This window comes from Dipodomys ordii, unplaced genomic scaffold, assembly GCF_000151885.1.
Source record: "Dipodomys ordii isolate 6190 unplaced genomic scaffold, Dord_2.0 Scaffold3, whole genome shotgun sequence".
Lineage (NCBI taxonomy): Eukaryota > Metazoa > Chordata > Mammalia > Rodentia > Heteromyidae > Dipodomys > Dipodomys ordii.
This window is the reverse complement of record NW_012267219.1, coordinates 10829859-10830614: the sequence shown is the minus strand read 5'-3', so window position 1 is coordinate 10830614 and position 756 is coordinate 10829859. Positions and strand designations below refer to the sequence as shown.

Genomic DNA, 756 nt, shown 5'->3' with positions numbered 1-756 from the left:
GGCGCACACACACACTGGCGCACACACACACTGGCGCACACACACACTGGCGCACACACACACTGGCGCACACACACACTGGCGCACACACACACACACACACACACTCTCTCTCTCTCTCTCTCTCTCTCTCACAGAGAATAGGGAAGGGCTAGGTACTAGTGGCTCTTGTGGGTAATCCCAGGTATTCATGAGTCTGAGATCTGAGGATCACTGTTGGAAGCCAGCATGAGTAGACAAATCTACCTAGCGATTACTATTACATTTTCACAGTCACTAAAATAGGCAAAGATTAACATTACTCACAGGTCTTTCATTGGGGTCAATGAAAAATATTTTGATGATTATTTCAAATTCACCCCATCCTGTTTCAGTAATTTCATATGGAGGCTTAGTAACAACTAAAGAGAAGAGGGGGGGAAAAAAACAACAAACAATTATAAATTACAGATTTAATTTCATGGTCCTTTTTAACTTTGTACATTGTAAATCAGAAGTTATACTGTACCTCTTAAAGGATTACCATAGCTTTCATGTAATTTAAACTGGATTTTCTTCACATATGCTGACATATCCTAAAATGTAGAAAAATTAATTAGTTCTATATTTACCTATAAAAATCAGAATGGCAATACACTAAGAATATGTACATCACTTTATAAAATACTTCCCTTTAAATTTTATGGCATCTAATTTTAAAAAAATGAGTTCGTTGGGCTGGGAAGATGGCTCAGTGGTAGAGCGCTTGCCTTGCAT

The 756-nt window shown here is 38.4% G+C and overlaps 1 protein-coding gene across 1 annotated transcript in view; it reads right to left on the bottom strand.

Moving 5' to 3' along the window:
* Window positions 1-756, bottom strand: part of Yeats4 (YEATS domain containing 4) — an 11267-nt gene that overhangs the window by 4571 nt on the left and 5940 nt on the right. Inside the window, exons 3-4 of the mRNA XM_013023357.1 lie at window positions 509-575; window positions 307-401 (exon numbers count right to left, since the gene is read on the bottom strand). Of these exons, the coding sequence (XP_012878811.1) occupies window positions 307-401; window positions 509-575 (162 nt within the window). The remainder of the gene's footprint in view (window positions 1-306; window positions 402-508; window positions 576-756) is intronic.